At 37.4% G+C, this 26,601-nt stretch overlaps 1 protein-coding gene across 1 annotated transcript in view; it reads left to right on the top strand.

Annotated features, from left to right (window-relative positions):
• The window catches only part of SLIT3 (slit guidance ligand 3), a gene marked incomplete at its 3' end in the record, with an annotated part of 569,754 nt that overhangs the window by 432,307 nt on the left and 110,846 nt on the right, over positions 1-26,601 (top strand). The window contains exons 18-20 of the mRNA XM_081320704.1: positions 1,370-1,513; positions 4,669-4,832; positions 7,718-7,850. Coding sequence (XP_081176830.1) covers positions 1,370-1,513; positions 4,669-4,832; positions 7,718-7,850 — 441 coding nt within the window. The remainder of the gene's footprint in view (positions 1-1,369; positions 1,514-4,668; positions 4,833-7,717; positions 7,851-26,601) is intronic.

Raw genomic sequence — 26,601 nt, 5'->3', positions numbered from 1 at the left:
TTCAAATGGCTGACAAAAAAGAAAAAGGAAGTAGAAACCAACAAAACAAAACAAAGCATATCATTAACATGAAGACTGTATATTAAGAATAGTTCGTGTATATATATAAATTGAACTAGATGGAAGCCTCTGGCTAAACTTGCTGATGTTGGAAAGCAAAATAGAGTTAGATCTGTTTACTTGGAAAAGAGATCACCAGAAATCACAGGGCTGTAGGGAAGATAGACTGGGAAGTCAAAATACATTCCACAGGAAAGCAGTGGATGATCATTTCCATATTGCTACTAAGAAAATCACAATGAATGGATTTTCTTTTCTTTTTTATATATGAGTTGAGTCACAGGTAGACAAGTTTTATTGTTTTCAATCTCCTGATGATCATTTCTCCACAGTATTAGAGACAAAAATGAGAGCTTACAGTTCCATGGCAGTCAGAATACATATGTAATAGTGCACATGAAAGATTTTCTTCTGCAGACTCATTTAAGCAATGTAAGATCGGTTGAGAGAAATTTAAAGGGTTTATGTGTTGATTACTCACCACTCGGAGGCTCCAACTGGTGCAGAATGCAGCTGCGTGAGTTGTGTTGGGGGTCTCCCGATACTCCCATATTACACCTCTGTTCCGTGAGCTGCATTGGCTTCCAGTTGCCTTCCGGGTGAGATTCAAGGTGCTGGTAATGACCTATAAAGCCCTACATGGCATGGGTCCGGAGTACCTAAGGGAGCACCTGCGGCCGGCATCAACTTCCCTCCGCCCAGTGCATTCCCACAGAGAGGGCCTCCTCAGGGTGCCACCGGTCAGAGAATGCCGACTGGTGGCCCCCAGGGGGAGGGCGTTCTCTGTGGGCGCGCCTGACCTTTGGAACCTTTTACCGGTTGAGCTCCGGACAGCTCCCGACCTTCGCTCCTTCCGACATGATCTAAAAACTTATTTATTTGAACAAGCCAGCCTGGTCTGATGGGTTTGGGGTTTTAATTACTGTTTTTAAGTAATTTATTGTATTCGGGCACAATGGTTTAATCTGTTTTTAATTTTTGTATTCTGTATTTTTGGTATTTATTGCCCTGTACACCGCCCTGAGTCCTTCGGGAGAAGGGCGGTATACAAATTAAATTAAATAAATAAAATAAATAAAAATAAATTTAATAATTCCTGAATTGCTGAATCCTACCTTACATTTGAGTGAAAATAGAAGTCCCCCCACATATTTCCAAGCCAACCTACTTTACTTTTTCCAGGAAATCTGGATACGCTGGCTAATTCTTAAGCAGCCTTGTCCCACAAAATAATCCCCTTTCCGTGTTTTTCTCTACCTCCTTCCAACATCAATTCAGTAAGTGTAATTTTATGTTTGAATCCTTTCAGGATGCTCAGAAGCAACATGATCAGTTGTGTAAACAATGAAACATTTACAGGACTGAGCTCAGTAAGGTTACTCTCTTTGTATGACAATCGCATTACTACAATAACTCCAGGAGCCTTCAGTACACTTGTTTCTTTATCTACAATGTAAGTCATCTGTTATAACTTAAGATCTTGCATTTACTTTATTGTCATTGCTTTCATTTAATTATGTGAAACCCCCTTCCCCCCAAAAAAAAAATATGGAATAATCCTGGAGAACATTCCAGAGCTTCATGCATGTTGCCTTAATAATTTTCAAAGTAAAGGAAGATTTTAAGTGGTGATTAATGTTCTTGTTCTCATGCTGCAGCTATGAGGCCTAATAGGGAGAAGACGTAGTCTTGGCAACTTTGAGATGTGTGGAATTCAACTCTCAGAATTCCCTATCCAGCATGAATTCTGGGAATTGAAGTCCACATATCTTAAAGTTTTTAAGTTTAAAAAACACTGTTTTAAAGAGTATCCTAGAAAAGACAATGTCCAAACTGGATGAGAAAGTGAGGGCTTCCTAATTCAAGTATTAATTACTACAGCTGTTGCATTTGGGGGTGGATAGTCTCTTATAATTAAGATTAAGGATCCTGGTTTATTAAATGATGAACAAATGAGCTCATTTCTGTTTGTGAAAGTGTTTCTTTTTTCCAAAGATATCCAAAAGGGTATGATGAGCACCATGTTCAGCATTTCCCCTTTCCCTTAGCAGCTATAATGGGAATTACTGTTACCATCCAGCTTTGCACTTGGTCCTTGGTGTGGCTGAAAAAAGGGATATTCACTGAGGCCTGATCCTTGATAAATTGAGCAAAATTGTTTTATGGGCCAAATCAGTTTTCCTGGCTCACAGAAATACTGTAGTATAACTGTTCCATTACAAGCATCATTTGAATTTTAATTTCATGACTCAGATCCTTCAGGCCTTTTACTAATCCTCTACCACAGTTCCAATGGCTTTTCTTCTGGTTTACTTTTTTCGTGTGTATTAAAAGTCTTTGAAGTGTTCTATTTGTATGCCTTATCATTCTTTACTTTAATTGCCACTTAAGTATTCTCACATTTCTTTCAATTTTTAACTTGGCAGAACCTGTATTTATTTTCCCTGCCCTTCTAAGCTTACTCCCTTCATTTGGGTTTTAGACAGACCTTGTGTCCTGCACCACAATCATTAAAAACTAAAAAGAGCTAGGTAATTACAATCCCAACAATGACATTTGCAGAAGAAAGAATAGAGACCTTTGATCTTTTTTCTTGGTTTGGTTAGAATAAATTAAAGTGGATAGTGATGGTTCAGTTTTGAGATATTCATGGCATTTTGTTCATGTCCAACCAGATGCAAATCTGTGTGTGTGTAAAAGAGGACAAAATCACTGAAAATTCTAGTGTGGACATGGTTTCCCTTCTGAATCATGTTAGGTTTCTTTTTCTCAAATTTAATCAGTTTTCTAATCCACAGATGTAAATGCAAGCATGCCATTTGTAGCAAAGAACTATCATCCAGCTGGATTATAATAGTTAACCTCTGTTAACTGGGAGAGGGTTCCTTTTACCTCAAATGTAATTACAAATAATTAGCTACTTTTCAGAAAACTTCATTTCTCTACATTATGTGATATTTCTGTAATTGTTATGAGAGACACACTTGATCATCCAGAGTATAAATTTCCACAGTCCCAGTCTGCATGCTAGATACAGCAAAATATTTTTAATAATGCTACATCTAATAGTTCCTTTGAGTTTTGCACGATAAAGTGCATTATTGTCTGTTCCTTTAAATCATATTGGCTGTTTGGTATTTCAGTAGCAGAAAGATCAATAATTTTACTCTGAAAACTGGTTTAGCTTTGCCTTAATGTCAAAAAAATTCAATAACTATTTATTTATATGCAGCCCAAATTCCCAACTCATCTTAAGCTATTATTTTAACTGAAGTTATCTATTTGTGGCTATGAAGCTAAATTGACTAAAATATTTCATGTGATATGCCTCATCCCCTTTTAGGTCATATTTCAGAAACTGCTATATGCTTTTCAAAATAACCAAACTGAACTGCACATTACTTTAAAAGTGTCACTCGCAGCCTTTCCTTCCTTCCTTCCTTCCTTCCTTCCTTCCTTCCTTCCTTCCTTCCTTCCTTCCTTCCTTCCTTCCTTCCTTCCTTCCTTCTGTAAAAAATGCTGGTTGGGTAACTTATAATTTATAATACTGAACCTGAGGTAAGGAACCTATGCCTCACCTGATGTTGCTGAATTACAGCTCCCAGCATTCCTCTCCATTGTTCCTGTTCTTGTGACTGTTCAAAATTGTAATTTAGCAACACCTGAAAGGCACCGATTTCTAATCCACTCCTAGATTATTATTGTTGTTCATCACAAGGAGACGCTTTGGTTATTGAAAAAAATCTCTTTAAAATGATATGGCACTAACATTCACATATCAGATTTAACTTGTATTCTTTGGAGCTTCTGAGACTGATCAGACTGTCTTCATATGATGCAGAGGCATCTGTGGGGTGAAAGCAGTGTCACACTAATTCAACGCTAGCTCTGCCCCCTTTATATTGGCATTGTGATGTTGCACAGATGTCTGAAAGGGATTGAGTTTACAGTATGGTACTGCAAAACAACTGGATCCTGCAGAGAGCTTTGATGTAATGTACTTAGACTTATCCCTGCATAACCATTAGATCCTGGCACAAAATTCTGTTGCAGCCAGGAGGGATCTGAAGGACACAATCCTTTCATAATACGAATTAATTAACTGTTTGATATATGCATTAGTGAATAAATAGGTACCAACATTGTATTCCAAAAGTAAGTTTAGAGGTGTTTAAATTGGGGAAATTCGGAAGTAAAATTAAGCCACAACTCTGCTGTCCTGATCAAAAACAAACAACCTTGCTGCTTCTTCCATTCATGCATCCATACAACACAGAAACACAAAGCAAGAACTTTTGTTTACAGGATTACATTATTTAGCTACAGCTAAGTATTTCCATTTTTAAATATATAATAGATTGACCTAGTACATGATAAGAAACCTAATGAAAACAGAATTTGTTAGTCAGGTGTAGTTTTTTTTCTTTTTTATGACTTGTTTCTGAGAAAAAAATCAAAACAAAAAAAACCCTGTTAGGCACACAGATTCCATTGTAAAATTATTTTATTACCAGAAGTTTCCTACTTGAATATCAATTAGCTTTTGAAAAATCTATGTCTTGATTTCTTCAATAGCTGACTGCATTTTTTTTCTCATTTTGCATCTAGTAATTTGCTATCTAATCCATTTAACTGCAACTGCCACTTAGCATGGTTGGGGAAATGGTTAAGGAAGAGAAGGATTGTCAGTGGAAATCCACGTTGCCAGAAACCCTTCTTCTTAAAGGAGATTCCCATTCAAGATGTTGCTACACAGGATTTCACATGTGATGGTAAGCACATTTCTAGAACATGAATATGAGATCCATATTAGATCTGTCAATAGTTATAACCATGATATTTCATCCAGATATGAATGTATATACTCAGAGATGAAGCTTTCCTCCATAGACAGGCTAGAAGAAATTGTATCCCCAGTCTAGGACTTCTTTTCTCCTTTAGGTCTCAGCAAGGGAAAATAGACAAAGGATAGTAGGAAGCAGGGATTTAAGTGACTTCTCTTCTTGACATCATCAAGAACTTTAAGAATTTGGGGAGAGTTATTAACCATTGGCCTGCATTCAAAATCCCACTCTTGGGAAACAGCCGGAGGGATTAATTGATTTGTGCCATCAAGCTACTCTTAGCGACCATATACCTGTAGAGAAATCTTCTCCAGTATGACCTTTTCCCAGATAGGCCTAGTAGGTTTTCCAGTATTGCACCCCTTACTGCTATAATTGGATCCACCCTCTTCACTACTGGCCTCTTTTTCTCTTTCGATCTTTCCCATCAGTTTAGACTTTGCTAAAGAGCTACTGTATTTCAGTAGGTCTGAAATACATGTGTCCAAAACTGGTTGATCTTGACATGATTGACACAATTGGAGGTCTTTGTATAATCATTGATTATATCAATTTACCTTGACTTATTTTTGGCGTTTGTTTCTCAGATAGCCAGTGTACATTGTCAGTAAGGTCTTTTTTTTTCTTCAGCTTCTTTTACCAGTACCTTTCCATGTTGGATTCTAATCTACATTGGATTACCCTAAACATTATTTTAACATTAAGGATACTGTACAGTAGTTTTCACATACTCTTAAATCTTCTTTCTTTGGAATTGGCATTAGGATGATTTCTTCCAATCTGTTGGCCAATGTATTGTTCTTTAGATTTTCTAGCATAGTTTAGTTAGAACCTTTGCTAGTTCTTCTACTCTTGCTTGCTGTACTTTTGTACAGATTTCAACATGCCTGTTGCCTTCTAGCTTGGTCATGAACTGAGTGCTAATCCAGTTTCATCTTCTAGTGAAAAGCCTTAACACTTTTGAAATGAAAAAATTGGAACCAACATTCCAAATCCTGCACCTAAGAGTACAAAACACAGACTTTGATTCTGCAGTATTATTTGGTCGCCGTTTATTTTAATTACCTCTTTTAATGGAAATCCGAACGGTTGCCAGCACAATAAAAGACTATAGTCTGTTCATTTTATTAGACCCAGTCAAGCATTGAAGTCATTGTTCAAAAGTAAAGCCAATGACCTTATAGCATTGCGAGTCCTGCTCAACTGAAACAATGAAAATAATTTTGAGAATACTCACCAAATGGCAGGTAGATAATTCTCTGGAGTGTGAAACATTTAAATTGGTTTTTTTTTTAATTGGCTGCCTTTAAAGATTGTTCAACAATTTTTTTGTAGGCATGTTTAGATACTACCATTTGCCTATATCTAGTGCTTTGTGAACCCACATGGTAATTTTGGGAGAAAGCCATGACTTAATAGTCTTAACTGAAAGGCTTACTTTCATAGCAGGAACTCTCTTGCTCTCCAACTGTGAGGTTTAATTTGTTTTATAAAATCCGCTTTGTACAAATGAACACCCATGTTTCAGCTATTAGGTATTTTTATGCACATGCACGTGGATCTCCAATTCTTAGTGGAAACATAGCTGATCTTGTTGTTTGATGCTTATTAGGATTGTTAAAAACAGCAAGACTCATGATTTAAAAATTAAGGAATGCATCATATTAATATTGAAAAAGTCTGACATGTTGAATAAATTGTTCACCATGTCAGGAAACAAATGGATGTTTTACAGAGGCTTTTTTTAAAGGATAAACAGAGTAAATATTTTAGAATAATTCAGATCTGTATATTAGTCAATACACTACAGCACCAAGTAAATGATCCATCATAAGCACATTTTTTTTCCTTTTGGTCAACTTAAATACAATGTTTTTTCCCCCAACATAGTCAAATATAGTATTTTGCTGTCAGTTGCAAGATGACAGCAATTGTGCCTATGATTTCATGGGTGTAAGTGAGTAAGTAAATATTGAAAATTAAAATGATTCAAGCCCCAAATTGACTTAATGCAGGTAGACAATTTTTTTAAAGATTTAATTTAAAATGCAAATTTAAAGGGATTCAGTGGGTAAAATTTTGGGAGGCTCATAGGCACATATCTGCTGATTTACCTTTTGAGGGCTAAATCAATCATCCTTAGCAATAATATAAATAAAAATAGAAATAAAAAGAATTCATGCTGGTTTAAGAAGCTGAGCTGGTGGGAGCATTTAGTTAGCAGTATTTTTATATAGACACCTAGTTTAGTATAGTCCTGCTTTTCGCACAAAGCGAGCTGGATAACTTTGCACCAGTCACTTTCTCTTAGCCCTAGGAAGAAGGGAATGGCAAACCACTTCTGAAAAACCTTGCCAAAAAAACTGCAGGGATTTGTCCAGATAGTCTCTGAGAATCAAACACAATTGAACAGAATAAAAAAAATAGTCATATTTTTTCCTCATGGAAACAGTTTTTATTTCCTAAGGGCATTGGTCTATCTCCCTAGCCATCTTCTTGACATGCAAACAATATATAAGCACACAGACAAACCCACCTAAGTTTACTGCAAATTAAAATGTTTATAACCAGATACATATTGACACTGGCATTAAAGCAGTCTAAAGCAAAGGACAAGCTAGGAATATCATATATGAGATTGAATTAACAACTAAAAAGTGAAATCTAATAATGTAGCCTGATAATGGTGATTTGTAGATAGAGGTTGTAATAGATTTATATGAGAGGAGCTAATGTGTTAGGCATGAACTTTCTCAATTTTATCCCATCTGTATTTGACTTTATTTTCATCCACTTTCTCTGCTTCATTGTAGGCAACACAGAAAGCAGCTGTCATTTCTCTCCCCGTTGTCCAGACCAATGCACCTGTGTGGACTCTGTAGTTCGTTGCAGTAATAAAGGGTTGCGGTTCCTCCCAAAGGGGGTCCCCAAAGATGTGACTGAACTGTAAGTCATATTTTCACAACTTCTACTTCTGTAATAAGTGGTCAGTTTCGATTACCGGTACTAGTTTACAAAAGATTGTTTTTCTTTCAAATCAGAATACTGAGGTTCACCATTCTAAACCAAATGCAAACTAACGGCAGGAATACAATCAGTGCCTGAAGCAGCATCATAGGTTAACATACAGAGATTCTGTTTTCATCCTGGATGGGAAAACAGCATTGCCTCAATACTTTTCTAGAGAGATATTGCCTGGGTTCCTCCACACCATAGTAGGGAGATAATAGCAACCTATACAAAATTTTATATACTTCAGAAAAATAAGTGATAAAAACAGAAGGGGGGATTTAATAGGAGAAAAATATCCCAGCCTCCAAACCCAATGATAACCAAACATAATGAGTATCTCCAGAATGTCACTTTTATTATATACATCATTGCAAATACAATCAATAGCATTTTATAAATATCTACAGTAGGGCCATGGTTAAAATACTGTTTCTAATTCTGATCACAGTATGATAAAGCAATGAAAATGCAGAAAAGGACAAATAAAAAGTTCAACAGGTAAAATTAATTCTCATTTGATAAAGGTGGTTGGCTCTTTAACTTAGAAAAAAAGATTAAGTTTGTGGAGAAGAGAATATGGTAGAAGATATAAACATTTTTTTTTCTTTCAAAAGATTAAAGTACATGGTCATCTACCAAAACTAATGGTTGATCAGAAATGCTATTCACACTGTGAAGAGTTAATTTATGGATTTATAAATGTATGTGCCAATGGTCACAATAGGAATAGATTTGAAAGGGGATTATGCAGATTTAAGGTTGATGAGGCTCTTGATGGCTACTATAGTATTTGTGCTTGGGTGTCTGTCTCTAAGTAATAATGGTAGTACATTTACAGCTATCAACTAGAAAACATGAGTGAGAATAAGCTCCTGTTTGTGAGTTTTCCACTGGCATCTGGATGGAATAGAAAGCTGGAGTAGATATGGCTTTGATCTGATCCGCCAGCCTTTATAATTCTCAGTTCTTTCATTTGCTGAACAATGAATTATTTGGTTGCACTGTAGGAAGACTAAATGCAAAACATACTGTATATGCAAAGCAGTGACACTTTTTTTTAATTTTCATGAAATAGTTTAAAAAGGGCTAATATAATAGATATTACTCAGATTAAAATGTGAATTATATGTGCAACAGGAAGGGATGGCTTCTCATTTGCTTCTAATGTTGTTTTCTATACAAAAGGAATAATTGGTCTATCAAATCTGGGTTTCATTAATTCTACAACCCATTAATTGAAACAAAGACATGCAAATAGGACAGACTCTTTGCTGATGAATGCTATTTACCCCAGAACCAACATTAGGTTACCTAAATGCTAATATGTGGTTATATGTTTGGATTGTTTGAAAATGTGGCCCTGATATTCATCATATCTGACTATAATTGATTTTCACAGTAAAATGTGTGTATATTGAATGGTACCTCATCTATAGTCTATACAATGTGTGTGTGTTTGTGTGTGTGCGTGAGAGTGTGCGTGCACACACACACACACACACTTTGGGGAAGATACCTCTTTAATTTCATTCCAAAGACTGTCAGAGCTACAGCAGCCATCTCAAATTAGTTTTTCTTCTCATTAGTAAAATAAGAGAAAAAAATGAAACAGCGCCACTATTCCTTTCTCCACTAAAGAAATTGGATTTCCCATATTAGATTAATTGGTAGACAGGAACAAAATGGCTTGCTATCATCCGAAAATATGTTTCCGCAAGAAAAAATAATATACAAAAGTAGTGATATGGAAGATCTTTATGCCAATTCATTATTGTATTTTAAGATCACCTAATAAAGTTCCCTTGGTAAATTACCAAAATGCTAAATGCAAAGAATGCCAATTAAACTAATTGTAATTCATTTATAATTGTCAGTTCGTTTTTTTTCTTTTTTTCCCCCCTTACCTCCTCTTGGTAACTTTGGTCTTCACAGATTTTGGTAAATGTTTTTTCTATATACTAAACAATGTTCAGGCTCTTTTATAGCCTACTAATGCTCTCTGGTACTTCCCCTCCACCCCCATCTTAAATTTACAAATATGTGAATTGTTATGTATTGGGCTCAATTGTAACACCATGTGGTAAGCTGGAGCTAGCTAATGGCTCCCAGCAACTCAGACACCCTGTCTCCAGTGCTGCAATTGGCTGCCCCTAGGTGGCAATGGGTTGCTTTAAACCTATTGGCTGCCGCCTAGGGGCCAGGCTATAAATTGATGCAAGCTGCAGCTCAGGTCCTCAGTTCAGATCCTGCAAGCAAATAAACATGACCATTGCTGAACTCACTCGCCTCGTCTTCATTCCTGCACAACGAACTCACTACACAACATGAATATTTGTAGAATAACTTTATTCCTCAATTACACAATAACATTTATCTCCACGACAGGTTTTCCTGTAAGTAGGCCTGCTATTTTAGATTGTTCCCAAGCATGATGGATGGTTCTGGTTATCTAAATTGTAAGCCAAAAGCCAAAAGAAATGTGAATAACAGCATTTCTGGTTAAGTAAATGTGAATGTATAAACATGCAAAGATAATAGACCATAGTATGTGGTTGATTTATCCTAGCAAATGCCAATAATAAGGGAATCTGCTAGTGAGGAAAACAATTGGTTTGATTTGATCATCATTTTTGGAGTGTATATAAGCAAAAATCCAAATCCAGTATTGTGTGTCAGGGCAATTTGTTGTTCCTGCTTTTGTTCTTTTTGGAACCTAAATATAGACAATTATCATATCATTTATGTCAATGAATATAGTTAAGAAAATAAAGTTATATCATATCCTTCATGTTGTGTCTGTAAATAGTTGCAAACAAGGAGAATAGCAGATTGCAATATAGCTGGGTTTAGAGCGGGAGATTCCGGTGCAATCATTGGTTACAATAAACAAGAAGCGGGAAAATAGACTCCGTTGATTGGTTACAGTTCAAACAGTTCCACTATAAAAGCTTGCAACATTTGACAGTTGACAGTTGACTTATGTGTATTGAATAAACTCGTTCAGTCAAAAACCACTCTGAGTCCTCGTCTATCAGAACCAAACAATTGGCGACGAAGGTGGGATAGACAGAAGACCAGAGAATTGGCGAATTGTTGCGCAAAGGCGGCAAATTCGAAAGCATGTCACAGTCAACCGAGCGGCCGCGGCGGAATAGAAAATTCTCCGAATGGCGCAAATAGGGTCATTGAAAGAATTCGACCCAAACTTCCCAGAGGATTGGGAAGAATACATCGGACAAGTCGAAGGGTTCCTGCTAGTAAACGGAATCACAGACGACCGGAAAAAGGCGGCAGCATTATTGACAATTTGCGGCACACCGGTTTATCGAATCGCTGTTGGACTGTGTCAACCGCAGCCGGTCTCAAGCGTGCTGTATGCTGACCTCCTAGCCAAACTAAAGGTCCACTTCACACCTAGGAGATCCGAACTCTTCTGGCGGCGCATTTTTGAGAAAAGGAACCAGAGACCGGGCGAATCCATACAAAAATTCGTTGCTGCCGTCAGGGAAGCCGCAGTACGATGTAAATACGATAATTTAGAGATAAGAATTCGAGACCGAGTAGTACTGGGCTTGCGAGACGAGCAGCTGCAAAACAGAATAATCGCCAAACCCACCGGCGATCTGCAGGAAGTGTTGGATGAACTTTTAACGTACGAATCCACCGGGTATCGCGACCCCCCCCGCAGTAGCATGGCAGTGTCGGCCGAGATCAACCAAGAAGGCTATGTGGACTGCGGGGAGGTGGACCAGCAGTGGGAAGAAGACATCGCTGAAGTCTCCAGACGATTCGGGAAATTGGCGCCAAACCCATCCCGAAGTGAGGGGCCGGAACCTAACCGCCGTCACCAATCCGCAACACCGCAAAGACAAGCGATAGGGGCCCAACGACCATGGAGGGACACCACAACCAGACCGCGCAACAACGATAACCAAAACCGGTGTGGCAGCTGCGGAGGCAACCATCCCCGCGCCTCTTGCCGATTCCGTACCGCAAAATGCAGAGCGTGTGGGAAGACCGGCCACATCCAGGCCATCTGTAGGAGCCGTGATCGCGACAACCGCCTTCACGAAGTCGATGTGTGGCCCGAAGGTAAGGTAACCCCTTACTTTAGTGGCAAAGAGACCCCTAGACCCAGGGTTAAAATTCCAAATCTAGGGGAGGTGGCGCATGTCAATCGCAGTAGGAAAGGGAAAAATAGCAATTTTCCAGAAGGAAAATTAAAAATCATAGTCCATCTGCAAGGGGTTCCTTGCAGAATGGAAATAGACTCAGGGGCTTCAGTGTCAATAATTTCCAGTGAAACCCTTGAAAGGATTGAACAAATAAGTGGAAGGAAAATTCCACTTAGTTCAACAAAAATTCAATTAACCGATTTTCAAAAAACCCCAATAAAAATAAAAGGGAAAATTAGCCTTAGTGTTAAATTTAAGGGGTTTAAGGGGGTTTTAGATTTAATAGTCACTGAGGGACAAAGGACTAGTTTAATTGGCCTTAACTGGTTCCCAGCCCTGGGCATTTGGATCGGGGGAATAAATTCAGTAATTAAAAATAAGACCCTCGAATCAGTCTGCAATGAATTTGCAGACGTATTCGATGGATCTCTTGGTAAATACAAAGGGCCCCCAATTAAATTTAATCTAGACCCCTCAGTAAAACCTATCAGGCTTAAGGCCCGAAGGGTACCTTTCGCCCTGAAGGAAAAAATCGAGGCCGAGCTCGACAGGCTTGTAGGCCAAGGCGTCTTAGAACCTGTTGAGGGTGGTTTGTGGGAAACGCCGATTGTCACACCCCTCAAACCCAATGGGGATGTGAGAATCTGCGCTGACTACAAGGCCACCCTGAACATTGGAATGAAAAAACATGCTTACCCGGTCCCGACGGTGAAGCAGGTCCTCGCCACGATCCAGGACGGCGCCATGTTTGCCAAGCTAGACTTGGCGCATGCGTACTTACAATTGACTGTTTCTGAAGAGGCTGCAGAAGCACAGACGATTGTTACCCACAAGGGGGCGTTCCGAGTCCACAGACTGCAATTCGGTATTGCAGCAGCTCCAGGCATCTTTCAAGAAGTGATGGAGAGGACCTTAAAGGGCATACCTGGTGTATGCCCTTACTTTGATGATGTCTTGATAGCTGGAAAAAATGAGGAAATGTTAGTGGAGCGGCTTGAACACGTATTGGGCAGATTTAGGAGGGCTGGATTGAAACTAAAAAGGGAAAAATGTTGCATTGGGGTTAAGTCCACTGAATTCTTGGGGTTCAGGATAGACAAAAATGGAATCCATCCTACCCCTGACAAAATTAAAGCAATTAAATGGGCTCCTGAACCAAGGAACAAGGCTGAACTACAAGCCTTCCTTGGCTTAGTAAACTTCTACCATACATTTGTGCCACACAAGGCTGCCATTGCAGAACCCCTCCATAGACTCTTAGATAAAAAGACTCCTTGGCAGTGGCTGAATAAACATAGAGTTAGTTTCCAAACTTTAAAGGACATTCTTTCCAGCCAATCAACAGTAACCCATTTTATCGAAAATAAACCAATTTATCTAGCGTGTGATGCTTCACCTTATGGTGTGGGGGCTGTTATCAGCCACTTAGACAACCAAGGGATACAAAGACCAATCGCATATTATTCCCGGACGCTAACCAAAGCAGAGCGGAATTATGCTCAGATAGACAGGGAAGCATTAGCAATCGTGGCAGGAGTTAAAAAGTTCCATGACTACCTTTATGGCAGGAACTTTACCATACTGACTGACCACAAACCCCTATTGGGACTGTTTACTACGGATAAACAGACTCCCCAAATCATGTCGCCCAGAATGCTGAGGTGGTCCATTTTCCTCTCGGCATATTCATTTTCTCTCCAATACAGACCGGGCAAGGACATGGGACATGCTGACGCCCTTAGCAGACTGCCATTAAACATCACTGAGGAAGACCCTGCCCCTGTGGGACAAATAATGTCCCTACAGGACATTCCTGACTGGCCTTTAACCGCTAAAGATATAGCTGTGGCAACAAATAATGACCATACTTTAAAGAGAATTATGGCCTGGGTCCTCAGCGGGTGGCCAAATGCCAACCCTGATGCCAAGTACATTCCCTATTTCAGAAGAAAAGATGAACTGTCAGTTCATTTGGGATGCTTACTGTGGGGAAACCGTGTGGTCATTCCCGAAATCCACAGACCAGCTATTTTATTAGAGTTACATGAAGGGCACCCAGGAATAGTACGTATGAAGGCGTTGGCTAGGAGCCACTTGTGGTGGCCAGGACTGGACAATGACATTGAGGAATGTGTTGCCAATTGCCATTTGTGCCAACGTTCTAGGCCGGAACAACAACACATTCGTACGCATAAGTGGGAGTTAGCTAGGAATCCTTGGTCCAGGATTCATATTGACTTTGCTGGACCTTTCCAAGGGTTAACATTCCTGGTAGTAGTGGACAGCTTCTCTAGATGGCTAGAGGTAGTACCAGTCAGTTCATTGACTTCAGGTAGAACAATACAGGTATTAAGGGGCCTCTTTGCCACTCATGGGTTACCGGATGTAATTGTGTCTGATAATGGGCCACAATTCACCTCTGTTGAATTCCAGGATTTCCTCAAGGCCAACTCGATTAAACACAAGACATCAGCACCCTTCCACCCATCCACCAACGGCTTGGCTGAACGAAATGTGAGGACCACGAAAGACGCCTTAAAAAGAATCATTCGGGGTGACTGGCACCAAAGACTGGCCGAATTTTTGCTGACCCAACATACGACCCCATGTACAGCTACCGGCAAAAGTCCAGCTGAAATGAGGTGGGGAAGGAGACTAACCACCAAATTGGACAGATTACACCCTGACAGACTCCTACCAAGTGCTGAACTGGACATTCCAAATAGAACATTTAAAGTGGGGTATTTAATCTGGGCCAGGAACTATGCACAAGGGGACAAATGGATCCCAGGGGTGGTCACTGAAATATTGGGTCCCCTGTCTTACACTATTGAGGGGGAAGGGAATAGGATCAGCAAAAGACACATAGATCAGTTGAGAAAGAGAACTAGTGGATGTTTGCCAGTAGATGGGGATCAAAGTATATTTGGGGGGAACCTTACATCCAGGTTCAGTGATAACAACACGTCAGATAGTGGGGTAGCAGAAACGCAAAATAACTCATCCCCTGGTAACCATCAACAACAATTTAGTCAAATTGACTGGGCAATACCCCTGCGGAGTAGGCCAGCGATAGCTGATCTTCAAACACAAACAAATCCACAAAACAGCAACAGGGAAGCGTCAGAGTCAGGTAGCCAAGAGTCCAGGTCCAACAGAGGCAATCAGCCAGGCAGACAATCAGAAAGAAGTGACCCTAGCAGCCAGAGCAATAGATACCCTTCAAGAGTCCATAGGCCACCAAAATATTTAAAGGATTTTGTATATAAATAACAACAACTGGGGGGTAAGGGGTGTTGTGTCTGTAAATAGTTGCAAACAAGGAGAATAGCAGATTGCAATATAGCTGGGTTTAGAGCGGGAGATTCCGGTGCAATCATTGGTTACAATAAACAAGAAGCGGGAAAATAGACTCCGTTGATTGGTTACAGTTCAAACAGTTCCACTATAAAAGCTTGCAACATTTGACAGTTGACAGTTGACTTATGTGTATTGAATAAACTCGTTCAGTCAAAAACCACTCTGAGTCCTCGTCTATCAGAACCAAACACTTCAAGACTTAGTTCAGGGAGATAGGTGCAGTTAAATATTCATGGAGCAGAGTCTTCAGAATATGAGCTTAGATCCTAACCTCCCCATAACTTTTCCCAGATCTATTCTGTTATTTCTAAAAGAGCCAAGAGTTGGGTGATTTTGACATCTGGTGTTGTTTTGTCCTCTGTCATCCACAGAAACTTTAATTTGTAAAGAAATTTGAGTGCCTGGGTTTTTGTAGTTATTACACTGATCATTGATGTTCTCTTGCTTTACTTATTTGATCAGTCAGACATAACAGTGTATCTGATGGTGTCTATTTACTAATGAACCAGTCTGAATTTTTTTTTTTTCTTTCTCTCTCTCTCTTCCTAATCAGCCCCAAATCAGAAGTCCATTTTCTTTTTCTTCGTGGTAAAAGTTGTGCATAGAACCAATAGATTCAAACTTTTTTATTTAGCACTCAATTTGTTTCATTGATTCATGCATACGTTAAACATACACTCAGTATTTATTTCTTCATTGGAACACTTCTGTTTCAATACTACAGTGATTAATGTATTAAGAAATTGACTTTTGGATATTTTTCTTGGTGCTGTCAAGTGGCCTGTCCTTGGCATTGCAGATCAGCATGATCTTATAGTTATGTCCTTGTAACATAATTGTCCTTTTGCTAATTTCTGGGAACAGCCTACATTTAGGAGTCATGAAAAGTGATGGAATTTTTAACTATCCCGATTGAAAATGGTGTAGCAATTAATAGACATTTGTATATCTTTGATTCTGTAGAAGCAAATGCATCTATTTTTGTGTTTGATTACAGTCATCGAAGAGTGGTTCTCAGGAAAACAGTATTAAATTGAGATAATTCATAGTTACATATTTCACTTTGCAGCATAAGTCTGTTGTCATATTGAAATTTTAAATGAATGCAGGGTATGTCCAAAGATAAGGCAAGTACTGATGTGACTGAGATATTCCAACATCCAGTGATGTTTCTGGGAGCTTGCTTTAAAGGCATCTCTGTCCAAAATAATGCATTCATGTGTCATTTGTGTACATGTTCTAAACAAAGTTATGATTCCCAAGTAATGCTAAAACCAAATCTTGCCAGCAAAGGGTAAGATGAAGGGCAGTGTGTGTTATTTGTGCCTCATTCCACAAATGCCACTTCTATAGTTGCTGTCTTATATACAGTTCTGTTAAGCTGCTCTCTTCCACTCTTATTTATCATAATAACCCTTGAGATGCTCGGGAAGGACTTCTTTAGTAGCATTTTAATTAATGTTATAGATTCTTATATTTATAAACTCCAATTTGCAATGGGAAAATTACACTAGTTTTGTGATTAAAATGTTCATCTAAAATGCTTTTTCTTAAACCATAATCGTCCATTTATGGATTCCATATTAATTGAAAACAAAACCTGACATACATCTCACAAAAATGTAGTAAATTAGAGTTCCAAAATATCCATATAAAAGGAAATATTTTACTGTAAGAGATCCTATATAATACTGGATATAGAGACATATGGAAAATTTCATTCCCCAAAGGGAGAAGAATTTCAGCATAATTTTTTTTTAATATATTTCTCATTTTTTATTAGTAGGGAATTAAAAACAAAAAATTCTGTGCCATTAGTCAATATAGAAGACCCATTCCCTGTAATCATATCCTTTTATCTTGTATCCTGAATTATATTCTAAAAATGTTAATTTACTTCTTCGTTGGGGTCATTGGTCAAGTTTATTAGTGAAAATAACTATCAGGGATTCATGATTTGAAATGTAATCTCTAGTGAAAAACTACAACTGTGTGTGGCAGTATCCTGGTGTGCTACATAGAACTCACAAGGGCGTCATAGGATATTTTACTAATAAACAAAATCATTAATGAATTTGCTGTGGTACTCCAGGGCAACACACCACACAGTTTGGGAACTTCTAGGGGTGCCACGAAAAAATTAATAAGACATTGAGGACTCTGTGAAAAAGGAAAGTGTGAGAATCTCTGGCACATTTGTGGGTAATGTCTCAAAGTTATGATGCAAGATCACATCTTGCAGTTGACAAGCGAGTTTTTTTTATTAGCCAAATAAGAAATCTAGCCCTTTAGCTGTTAGTCAGATAACAAATCAATATATTTTGCATGCTGAATATTTTCTGCATGCTGGGCTTCAGATTCTTGGCCCTGGAGAACCTAAAACTAAACTAAACAATATCCTCTGGATTCAGGTTTATCAGATTTTTACCATAACATACTCTTGATTACTGTGATTACAGACCATGGGACAGCTTTGCCATGCATTGACAGGATCCAGAATCTCAGCTTATGATATACCCTTGAAACCTTTGACAACACACTGTCACAATTGCATGTTGTCCAATGCATCGTAGCCTCAACATTGGGTGCATTTGGGGTGAGGCTATGTATGAGTCAGTTCCTTGACATCTTAACAATTTCTAGATTAGCATGAGCTACACCATAGTTAATCCATATGCTGGATATACTTTTCCTAACTGCTGAGGAAATTATATTTTTCTTTCCTTTGAGCATTTCATATCTGTCCCGAAATATTGATCCTGGTAGTGATTCAGTTTACATCTTAAGACAAATATATTCTACTTTTATGTCAAAGTGTTTTATTTATATGCATATACTGCATCTCTTCCAAAAATATTGCAATATATTAAACATCTTTATCCACATTCATACATTTCTTTTTTTAATTATGAATTAAAACTGCTTATTTCTCAACACTGGGAACACATAATCAATTCCTGGTTCACGTACACCTATAGATTACTTGATGAAATGCAGATGAATGTGAGAACTGTCACACCATTTTTAAATATTGTACTGGAGCCAGCGGCTGCTGATACCAATGATCTCTCCGTGACAGAGATGCTCTGTAGAAAGGACTGTGAAGTTCACTTTTACATTTTGATTAATTCAGTAGTAAACTAGTTTTGTCACCAACTCATTATTTTTTTTAAAAAAATGCCAGTGTATATTAGTACCTTTTTTCTGCTTTTCTCCTACACCATGTATTTACTTTATTTTATTTATTTATTTATTTAATGGGACTTATATGCCGCCCTATCTCCCGAAGGACTCAGGGCGGCTAACAACAGTAAAATACAAGTAAAAATACAAATATTAAAAATTAAACTATAATCTATAGCCCCAACTACAACCAATAAAACCTTAAAACCATATTAAAAACCCCTTATCATCAGTCCAGGTCAGCCTGTTGGAAAAGAAATGTCTTAAGGTCACAACGAAAGGACCGGAGGTCTGGGGGTCATCCGGAGCTCCAGGGGAAGCTGATTCCACAGGGCAGGTGCCCCCACAGAGAAGGCCCTCCCCCTGGGGGTCACCAGCCGACATTGTCTGGCCGACGGCACCCTGAAGAGGCCCTCTCTGTGTGAGCGCACAGGGTGATGGGAAGTCGTTCCTGGCAGCAGACGGTCCTGCAGGTATCCCGGGCCTAAGCTTTACTGCCTGCAAAGCCATTTCTATTAATATTTCCTTTTGTTTTGATAATTACAGGTTCTATCAATTTGCATTCACATTGTGTAATCATTTCTCAATCCTCCCCCCCCCCCGCCAAATTGTTAATCTCTAATTTACTTCCCCTTAGTTCTCCTGGCTGCTAATTCCATAGATATCTGTTTTGTTCATCATATCTCAGCTGCCTGATTTGTTTAACTCCTTTTTTCTACTTACACATTTTGTAGCATCATATCTGAACAGCACCCTTTTTCTAGAAATTTCTGGAAACCTTAAAAATAGGTCACATGGGCCATACCGCTTAACTAAACTTACATTCATTGGCGGGCTCGAAGGACTTGATAGTAAGTGGTAAAAATAGGAATGAAGCAATACTTCAGATTAATTAAAGTTAGCCTTTTTTGTAGCTTTATTTTAAAAGTTAAATTTAGTTTAGCATTTAAAGCACTTGAATATATCTGGAATTGTCGTATTTGGTTTATTCACAATAGGGCAAATCATGTTCAGTGATTACTGTATAAAGGAAACATTTTTTTTTATTAAAAAGTTACAATACATTTTATCTTTAACAAACCATAAAAAAGAAAAAAAACCCTCCCAACCCCCTCCCCTCCCACCCTCTTCACCCTCCCCAACCCTCCCCAACCCCTCCCTCCCTTATAAAGGAAACATTGATTAGGAGCCATGGTGGCACAGTGTTTGGAATGCAGTATTGCCAGGAGCTCAATCCTGACTGCCTCAAGGATCCTTCTGAGGTTGGTAAAATAAGAACTCAGATTGTTGGGAGCAATATGCTGGCATTGTAAACCATTCAGAGAACAAAGCATTGTGTAGCGATATATAAGTTTAAGAGTTATTGCTATCGCTATTGATTACAAACTTTATTTCTATGTAGTGCCAATGGATTAATAATACAATATGGAATCTTGCTCCCAGTTGGAATAAATTGCACTACTGATCTTCATAAGGCTCTGAAAAGCCTTTTTCAATAAAGACTATAAGATAAAATACATTAAAGAAAAGAAATAATACATATGTTTATTGAGTGGTAGTCTTCAAGGGGAGGCATGGCAAACTGAAGATGTTGCTACAAGAGCCAATGACCACAATAAATACTGAAGAACTGGTTAGTAGACCCTCTTTCTGGAACCTCTCCAGATAAGGAGAGGATGAGAAATTATCCCTTTGTACTTCACAACGCAGCTCCTCATGAAGAGCCCACAGAACTTTGGTCCCCTCTGAGGTTGGGCATCAGGAGAAGAATGTATAAAACCATCTTGTACACCACTGTGGCAGAGTTTTAAAGGACACTAACTTTGCAAGCTTCAGCTTCTAATCACTTTCAGAAATTATCTATTAACCATCTTAAAGCTATTAAAGACCTTCAGAATAACAAGTTTGAAAGTCACTGGATGAGTTTAGCTTCAACTCTGCTCAAAAGAAAAGTCAATTATAAGCTTGAGGTTAAAAGAATTTGAAAGAAATGGCAAAAGCCTAAAGATTTTTATCTAAGAAACTTATAAGTAGTCCATATAAATTTGTAATATTGACTTTTGTTATAATGTTTCAGAATTAACTTTAAAAATAAATGGCTTCTTACTGGAATCAGATTTATTTTGGCCATCTTGGCTATTGTATGCTATAACAAAGATAAGCAACTTTATGATTTTAAAAACTGGACAGTAGAGGGAACTAAAGATTCTAAGCAGAAGGGAAAAATTGCAAACCTATGTGTCGTTTAGTACTGGATCTGACATTACATATGACATAAAACATCATAACTTTGGAAATATTGAAGGAGATACAGTATGTGAAGAACAGAGCAGAAATTTGTCACTACAATATCAACAATAACGATGTCTGGCTCTATGTTAATGAGAAAATGACAGATGTTGAGCATATTTTGTCTGAAAAACCAGAGAAAGTATTGGAAGTGGAATTACAAAACAAGAGAATGACTTGGAAAATGTTTTCTTATTGGATCTACAAAAGAGACTTGTTAAACCCTTGAAGAAGTCTGTGATGGGTTAAAGAAGAGAATTCAAATCCTACTATATTTGAATGATTAAGACTGTTTAAAGTAAAAAAGAAAGAATATAAAGTTGGTTTATTTGATCAATTTTTTTGCAAGGTTCTGGCAACCCTTTACAAATTTTTGATGACAGTAGGACATAAAAGTGGATGTCTTATGGATTTGTTTATAGATAACAATAGATATGGGATGAAGAAATATAAATTTGTCTATACATGTTGTAATAAATGTTGAAAGATACTTATGTTTCTTTTCTATTTCTTTATTTTATTCTTTTTCTTGTTCCTTGCACTTTTTATTCTTTCTATTCTCTTTTCTTTAAGTTCAGTTTGTATTAGTTTTTACTGTTGTAATCAAAATCTTTTATCATATACATAAAAAAGAGTGACACAGTGGTGCTTACAAAATAAGATGAAACTGGAATGGTTTAGCTTCTCACTAAAACTAGATAATGTTAAGATCTAAAATCTATTCACATTCTTTGGGCATTTCATACAAATAAAGGATGAACCAGACAATACAAAAAGAGGAAGATATAAACAGATAAAGTAGATTTGGGAATGTATGAAAATATTCTTGGAGGTGCTACAGGTTACTATTAAGAACAGATCTAAAAAACAAAAGGTTTATGTAATCAAAAATCTAACCCAATTTGATATTTTCTAACTAAAATATATTTATAAATACTTTTTCATGGCTTTATTATTGTATAATAAAAATAACTGTATAATATTATACAATAAATATTATACAAACTTACATCTGCCATTATTGACATGTATAGTGACACTTTTTAGAGAATCTGTATAATTAAAAAACTATCTCTTTGCTTCTTGAAGAAGAAATCTACACTTTTTGCAACCAAATATATATTCCAATAATTTCAGTTGTTACACATAATAAATAGAAAAAGCAGACAGTGTTTCTATTTTGCCACAATGCACATAAAGAAAAGTAGCAATTATTTTTGCCCTATTTTTTTATTCAACAATTTGTTCTCCAGATCTTTATTGTATCGTTATAGTTAGATCTGGCACATTTAAAAGAGAAAATTTAAATGCTTATAGTAGTAACATAGTATTCACTATGAAATTGAATACTGACTCACGTTGTTATACTCCATAATTGCTGCTGATTAAAGTGTTAATTATGAAATGGAATATTTAATAGACAGTCAGCTTGTGGATTTTTAATACCTGTTCTCTGATAATATTACTGTTTATGTGCTATCTGGTAATTTGCAATTGAGAGAATTTCCCCTTTAACACTGAAAAGAGCCTAGCAATTTAATAAGAAAACCTAATCCCACATAAGCCAGGATTCATTTAAACAAAAATGCAGCTTTGTTTAACACACCATAGATGGAAATCTTCTAGTTCAGTATTTTCTCAAAGGATATATCATTTGTAATAGTTATTTTTTCCCCACTGGGAGAAAAAACTCACAATTTTCACATCTAGAATAATGATATCAAATAATCAGCAATGTTAAATAACAGTTTACGTAATAAATCCTTAACATGTTTCAGGTACAAAAGACAAGCAACACTTAAGACTGAAATCTGCAGAGATCTCCAGTTTTCTTGAGGATCTCTTCATAGCTTCTGTTTGTTTGATTTAGAAGTAAATGTTTCAATATTAATCACACTGAATTACCTTGAGATACGATAATTTAATCTTAATAGTTTAATCTTCACAATCTATTTCACACTATTAACATTTAGTAGAAAAAAGTGAAGGAAATGATTGGTCCATTAATGGGTGAAAGTGGCAAGAAGGTGACAAGCAACAGAGAGAAAGCAGAACTCTAACTCGTTTTTTGCATCTGTCTTTACACAAAGGGAAAAAACAGACCAACCTATCAAAAAATAGTGCCATAAAAAACAGAATAAAAACACAAGTTAAGATAGGCAAGAAAATGGTAAGTGAGCACTTGTCCAGCCTAGATGAGTTCAAATCACCAGGCCCATATGGATTACACCCCAAGGTTCTCAAGGAACTGGCGGATGTGATCTCAGAACCACTGAACTATATTTTTCAAAGATCCTGGAGCACTGTGGAACTACCAGAGGACTGGAAAAGAGCTGATGTAGTTCCCATCTTCAAAAAAGGGAAAAAAATGGATCCAGGAAATTACAGACATATCAGCCTGACCTCAATACCTGGGAAGATTCTGGAAAAGATAATCAAACAACGAATCTGTGAGCATCTAGAGGCAAGCAAAATCATTACTAAAAGCCAACATGGGTTTGTCAAAAACAGATCATGCCAGACAAATCTTATTGCATTCTTTGACCAAGTGACAAAATTAGTGGGTCAGAGGAATGCTGTGGATATAATTTACTTGGACTTCAGTAAGGCATTTGATAAAGTAGATCACAACCTACTACTTGATAAGATAGAAAAATGTGGGTTAGACAGCATCACCACCAGATGGATTCGTAGCTGGCTGACCGGCCGTACTCAGCGTGTGGTCCTCAATGGAACTGCATCTACATGGAGGGAAGTGTGTAGTGGGGTGTTCCAGGCCTCTGTTCTGGGCCCAGTGCTCTTCAACATCTTCATCAATGATTTGGACGAAAAGATAGATGGGGAACTCATCAAATTTGCAGACAACACCAAACTGGCAGGAATAGCCAACACTCCAGAAGACAGGCTTAAGATACAGGAGGATCTGAACAAACTTGAACACTGGGCGCTATCTAACAAAATGAAATTCAGTGGTGAAAAAAGTAAGGTTCTACATTTAGGCAAGAAAAAACAAATGTACAGGTATAGTGTAGGGTGTACCTTGCTCAATAGTAGTAACTGAGAGGGATCTGGGAGTCCTAGTGGACAATCACTTAAATATGAGCCAGCAGTGTGCTGCAGCTGCCAAAACAGCCAAACAGTGCTAGGCTGCATTAACAGAGGGATAGAATCAAGATCATGTGAAGTGTTAATACCACTTTACAATGCCTTGGTAAGGCCACACTTGGAATACTGCATCCAGTTTTGGTCACCATGATGTAAAAAGATGTTGAGACTCTACAAAGAGTACAGAGAAGAGCAACAAAGATGATTAGGGGACTGGAGGCTAAAACATATAAGGAATGGCTGCTGGAATTGGGTATGTCTAGTTTAACGAAGAAAAGGACGAGAGGGGACATGATAGCAGTGTTCCAATATCTCAGGGTCTGCCACAAAGAAGAGGGAGTCAAGCTATTCTCCAAAGCGCCCAAAGGCAGGACAAGAAGTAACAGATGGAAACTAATCAAGGAGAAAAACAACCTAGAACTAAGGAGAAACTTTCTGACAGTTAGAGCAATTAACCAGTGGAACAACATGCCTCCAGAAGCTGTGAATGCTCCAACACTGGAAGTTTTTAAGAGGAGACTGGACAGCCATTTGTCTGAAATGGTATAGGGTTTCCTGCCTGAGCAGGGGGTTGGACTAGATGACCTCCAAGGTCCCTTCCAACTTTACTATTATCATTATCACAGAGTAAACACAATTGGGCATTTAAAATAGATTAATTTAAAAATAAATGTATAATCTATTGATACGTTTGCAACATCTTCTTCAAATCCTGTATTTAAAATGATGATTCACTTTCACCCCAAAAAGAGATTTTAATTTTGTCCAAAAAGAAGATAATTAGGTGAAACAACAACAAGAACCAGTTGATTATTGCACATTTGATTATTTTCCACTGGTCATGGAAGCTGTCTATTGTAAGATCTGAAACTGAATGAATTCAAGTTATTTAACATCTGAAACAAAAAACCATCTTTATTATTGCACATACAAAAAATGACAAAATAGATAATTCTGGTTACTGGGTAGAATCTTCTGCCAATCCATGGGTACTGAGATCCATATGGCTCCCTTGTTCTTCTGAAGGCTCTAAAAATTTAGCTACCCTCCTGTACTATAGTAATTGGAGAACCCTCCACTCGGTGTTATACATTAGGTGGGATACTCTGGTTGTCTGCTAGGTTCATCACAACATCCTAGTTTGATTTTATTGTTACTGTCATTATTTCATGTTTCTTAGTGTTTTGTGAGCACCCAGAGGTTAAGAGTCCAACAGCATCACATCTTAATTAATTTAATGCTTACTCTACAGCTCTTGTAGAATTCACAGCTCTGTTTACCCATGTCTTCTTAGAAATCCCTGGCATTTGCTCCTTTATTCTACCTGATAGCATGTTCCATGTTGTTCACATTTTTATATTTTGGTGACTGTTAATAAAATAACATTTTAAAAGCTACTTCAAGAAAGATTGGTATTAATAGAATTAGAATTATTTTCCTGGTAATTATAAACATTCTCTCTCTCTCTCTCTCTCTCTCTCTCTCTCTCTCTCTCTCTCTCTCTCTCTCTCTCTCTCTCTCTCTCTCTCTCTCTGTGTGTGTGTGTGTGTGTGTGTGTCTGTGTGTCTGTGTGTCTGTGTGTGTTTGGTAGAAATAATGGTGAATTTCCTGTTTTAAACTTAGTTACAAATTTTGCAAGCAAGTCTCAAATCTTGGTACAAATATTAAGATATACTCTGTAATTCCTGATTTATTTCCCTTTTCTGAATTGTTTTAAAAATTCAATCTATATGGATGGCCAAATGGTTACCAAAAGGGTATATTGTGAGAGGCAAAGGGGTAAAGAAACTAAATGTCCAGAAAACCATAACTCATAAAATGTTCATTCTGCTTATCTGGGGAGACAACTATTCCAAACAAACTTATTTATCCATTTCATGAAAAGCTCATAGCTCATTTGTATGTCAATTTTATATAAGGACGAACCCATGTTTTGCATTTTCAAAAAAGTTATCTATCCACCTGTTGCTCACACTGTTTAACTGCATAATTCTATTTCACTTGCCAATCCTAGAGGCTGGCTATACACAATGTAAGAAACATACGACCACTGTTACAGGAATAATAAAATTGGCCAAAACGTAGTGCTTTAAATTGAATATTGCTAAACATGAAAATTCAAAAATAATTTTGTTCCTCAATTAACCCTATTTAGAAATTGATATTTTCCTTTATCTGTTCTAAATGTGATCTCTTTAAAACATTCTTCACATTTAAAGTTCAGTATTTTTTCAGGAAAAGTCAGCTTCCCTATCTTTTCCTCTGGTAATAAAGGATTTCTCTTATTCTCATTAGCTTCTATTATCTAATTTCTTACTATATTATCTTCTCACAGTTTGTTATTCAAGGCTTTATAGCTCAGTATGTAATCAGCTGAGGTAGAGGGTGATACTGGGAACAGAATAAAAATGAGCTAATTATGAAACTTGATGCTAGAACAACTGACATTTATCAAATATCAATTCAATATGTACAAAAATGATAATTTCCACAAAACAGGCCCCTGAGAATACTTTAGTACTGCTTATCATCCACAATGCAGAGTAGTTTGTTCTCTTCAGATTTTGATTCCA

This window comes from Vipera berus (genome assembly GCF_964194415.1).
Source record: "Vipera berus genome assembly, chromosome: 2".
Lineage (NCBI taxonomy): Eukaryota > Metazoa > Chordata > Lepidosauria > Squamata > Viperidae > Vipera > Vipera berus.
The sequence above is the reverse complement of the archived record's forward strand: the minus strand, read 5'-3'. Positions and strand labels throughout refer to the sequence as shown.